This window comes from Perna viridis, chromosome 7 (assembly GCF_037379345.1).
Source record: "Perna viridis isolate PV_CMFRI_1.1 ecotype Kerala chromosome 7, ASM3737934v1, whole genome shotgun sequence".
Classification (NCBI taxonomy): domain Eukaryota; kingdom Metazoa; phylum Mollusca; class Bivalvia; order Mytilida; family Mytilidae; genus Perna; species Perna viridis.
The window spans coordinates 45,928,826-45,933,016 of NC_142451.1; the positions used below are offsets into that span (position 1 = coordinate 45,928,826).

Below are 4,191 nucleotides of genomic sequence, written 5' to 3' on the forward strand. Positions count from 1 at the left end.
GATTTTGTTAAGGTCAAAGGAAGACTCAACTAGAATAATACAAACAGGTGATGTTCAATTTTCTGATTTTGATAAAGATATGTCTTTCCCTCTCCCAAAAACAGCCACATTGACGCTGCGCCAATTTAAGAACATTAAGTCACATCACCCTGTCTCAATATCTCTGGCAGCTAATTTGTCTGACCCAGCTTTCTGCTCTGTCAGAGCTTTGTTTGTATACTTACAGCATTTTGGTCACTCTGATGGACCTCTCTTTCAGTTTTCTAACCATAAACCATTTTGGTGCTACACAAATGGCCAAAATTTTACAATTCATTGGTATATACAATACTTTCTATCAAGGCCCAGTTTTTCACATCGGTGCTGCTACCCATTTTGCCAACATAGGTTACTCATAAGCTTACATTAAGAAGCTTGGCCGTTGGAACTCAAATGCAGTAGAAAGACATATCAGAATTGATACTTTTAAATTGTAGTACATTTAGCTATTGAATTTACTTATTGAATGAGGCCAGTATTTGCCTGCTCATGGGGACTTATTACAATGTACGTTTACCTATACCAAATGTATTTCTGTTATTTACAGTTTTTGTACTATGTATAATCGTTTGTTGTATTGCTTGTGCTTAATTTTATCAGATCTGAGGCCAGGATTTGCCTATTCAGTGATCTTTCAAGTTTGAATTCACTTTCATGTAAATATAGCACATCTTATTGCCTTAACAGATAGGAGGCCAGGATTTGCCTGCTCCTTATAAGTTTTAACATTATATGTACATTGTACACGTATGTTATTGTTTTTCGTGTGACATGGCATTAAAGCACATTCATAGGTATGGTTGTATGTACATGTAATTCCCTCCTTTTAACAAGTGGGTACATGTCTTGGGACAGATTTGATTGCTTAGGTGTAATTATATTTCGTGTGGGTGACAAAGTTGTCACCAGCCCTAGCTGTTGGCTCATGTTTCATTTCCGACATAATATTTGTTATAACATATATACATGTAGTTATCTGTTAAATTGTATGTACCGTTGGTCAGCATGTGGCTGCTGCGGTAAATGTACACGCTGTATTTCAGTATTACTCTTACATGTACAATGTATGTGTTCTAATGTGTGGAAACTACTGTTTTATTCTTTTGGTTTTATCCCAAACATCCCTGTGCTCGCTACTCCAGGTATGGCGGCGCCGCCATTGACTGTTCAATGTCGGCTATGGCCGTTTTTTAGGCCACATCTTTTTTTTTGTTGTAAGGAATCTTGTATACTTTTTAGGGAGTGTCAACTCTATTATCAATTTTATAGTATTTGTCTCATCTCTGACAGTGACACTCTAATTTAATGTACATATGTTATTTATTTTTACTGTTTGATTATCGTAATTTGATGAATGACATTTATGGGATATTTTGTTTTATTTATGTCCTTACCAAAAAACTTAGTGGAGTTGCTTGCACAGTTGCTCTCCCGTTTTTCTCTAAAGGAATAACGTGGGAATTGGTGCAATATATATATTGGTGTTGGTTTCTGTGCTTGTAATTCTTTGTTGCCCGGTTCATTTCTTTAGTAGCTTTTTGTTTTTGTCGGACTTATTGTAGTATTTTCTACCAACATTAGTCGTATTCGTTCATTGTACATTTGTACTAGTACAAATTACTAGATCTTATTGCTTAACTACAAGGCATTCTTACAAAAAGAATTGTAATGATCTTAAAAACAAATTGAACAAAGAAGTTTCTGAATATCGGTGATCAGCTGTTACACTAGATCATACTGTGTATCAATTTCGATTTATTGTTATCAAGATTGTAATAACTTTACATTCATACATGGACAATTTTATCTGGTGTACTGTCGGCATGCTATGTCCTGATAACAGTAAACACTACAGGACATCATGAAGAACTCTCGGAACTTATTAAACCGTTTTGCGAAACGTAAATATGTGATTATAACTCTTTTGACACTTTCTATCGTTTGGAGTTCTATCTTGTCGCCTCAAAATGTTACGAAGCCTATTGATGTCCTGAATCGAGAGGTGCTCACAAAAGACGCCCTCACTAAGTTTGAAGTATCTACAGTGCAGAGCGAATCAAATCGGCAAAGTAACAAAAATGCGTACTTTCGATACATGAATATTGAATATATATACAAACCGAGTAAACTTTGTAGTGAATCCAATGAGAGTGGCCATCCTTTCCTGTTGATAGTTGTGAAATCTAGCGTAGTTAATACTAAACACAGACAAGACATTCGAGAAACATGGGGTAGTTTCAATAATTCTCGACTAAAAATGGTGTTTTTACTCGGATATAAACATTCTATGGAAAATATTATAAAACAAGAGTATACACGATACAACGACTTAGTTCAATTCAGTTTTATTGATCATTACTACAATAATACATTAAAGACTAACATGGCTTTTGATTTAGTTGTAAGCCAATGTCCAGGCGCTTCATTCGTATTCTTTGTAGACGATGACTATTTCGTACATATTCCAAACATATTGGATTTTTTATATTTTCATACTAAACATAAGACCAAGCAATTGGTGGCTGGATCAAAGAATGTTCATTGGACACCAATTAGAAATAAAGAGAGCAAATGGTTCATACCGTACGAAGTTTACCCCTACAAGGAATACCCTCCATTTTTTTCTGGAGGATCATACATAATGGACATGTCTGTTGTCAAAATGATAAGGTCTAAGATTCCGTTTGTTAAACTTTTTAAGTTTGACGATGTATTTCTAGGCATGGTAATGGAATCTTTAGGAATTACTTTATTACAAGAAAGAAGGTTCTCCATCGGTTATCCTCCGCAAAGCAAACTCCATCTTGTCTTTTCAGCCCATAATTTTGCACCACCAAGAAACGTATCATCAGAATGGATTCGAATAACTTGTGAACAATATGAAATCTTTTTTGTCCTGTATGGTGAACCTAAATGCTTCAATTAGACAAAATATTGTTCAAATTTGAACTTGACTAAAAGTTCGTCACTAAAATCGACAAATATAAAGACTTAAGAGTAAGTGTTACACAATATGAACATTCCGTTAACAATGTAAGATAAGTCGTTATTATTTTCTTTAAGTAGACCCTCATATTAAAAGTTCATGGGTTATCGGTATGAAATGTACAAGGCGATTTGGTGCATCTGCATCTGTTATAGAGATGAAGGTTTTGTCGGTTTCCAAAAATGTATTTTGCAAATAAAATGAAATAAATCTTCCTCGTATCTCTTTAGCTTGGATGGATCCGACAATAATTTAATGTTTCAGTAATTGTATACCTATTGAAGAAATCAACAAAGGGATGGATTTAGGTATTTTATCGATAAAAAAATCTTTATCTTAATCCCATTGAATTATATTGTTAATTCTGCTACCAATATGGCTAGATATTGAATAATAAGAAATTCTAAACATCTGAAAAAAAAAAGCAAAGCTTTACAATGCGACTTGTGTTTTTTTATTACATGAATTGTATTAATGTGAAAATCATATCAAACATCTGTTAATGTAGATGATCATATGTGACAATAATTATTAAGATTTTATTGTTATCGGATTTATATATAAAGGAGTGTAATTTCTATAAAAGCAATTTTTTATCTTTTTATTCTTCTGCATTATTTACAATCGTTTTATTAAATGGCATTTTCGTATTTCGTATTTCTGTTAATTCATATAATGACAAAACTTTGTTGATTTAGTTTCCAATTAAATTTGGAATTTTAGCACTTTTGTTTGTTTGTTCGGGTTTAACGTCCGAGCAGCAATATTTCAGCTATATTCAGACGATGAACATGAAATTGATGATAAAATGAACATAAAATGAAAAAGGGATGGGACACACGGACAATGGGGTTGACAAATTTTGATTGCCACTGGAAATGGGGAGAGGTGGGTAGGGTCGGGCAATTAAGGCTCGTGTGGCAGGGCCCTATGATTCATACTCTGGGAGAATACCACAGTAGGGTTCTTTAACGTGCGAGGAACGTGGCATCTTTCCCAATACGGTGCACCACTATGGTTTGCGGTCAGGTTTTCCGTATTATAGCCTGACAACCCCAGCATGTAACATGCCAGGGGTACCCCATTCCAACACATTGGGCACACATCCCAGTTGCTCTGTGGCCAAAGCGCCCTAGCCCCCGGCTAGGGTTCTGAGCACTATTTAG

General features: G+C 34.8%; 1 protein-coding gene across 1 annotated transcript; it reads left to right on the plus strand.

Annotated features, from left to right (window-relative positions):
• Window positions 1–1,784: 1,784 nt before the first annotated feature.
• On the plus strand, window positions 1,785–3,675 carry LOC148612944 (beta-1,4-mannosylglycolipid beta-1,3-N-acetylglucosaminyltransferase brn-like). The gene has a single exon (XM_088594877.1). The coding sequence runs from the start codon at window positions 1,901–1,903 to the stop codon at window positions 2,963–2,965; it is 1,065 nt and encodes a 354-aa protein (XP_088451003.1). The 5' UTR covers window positions 1,785–1,900; the 3' UTR covers window positions 2,966–3,675.
• The last annotated feature ends 516 nt before the right edge of the window (window positions 3,676–4,191 follow it).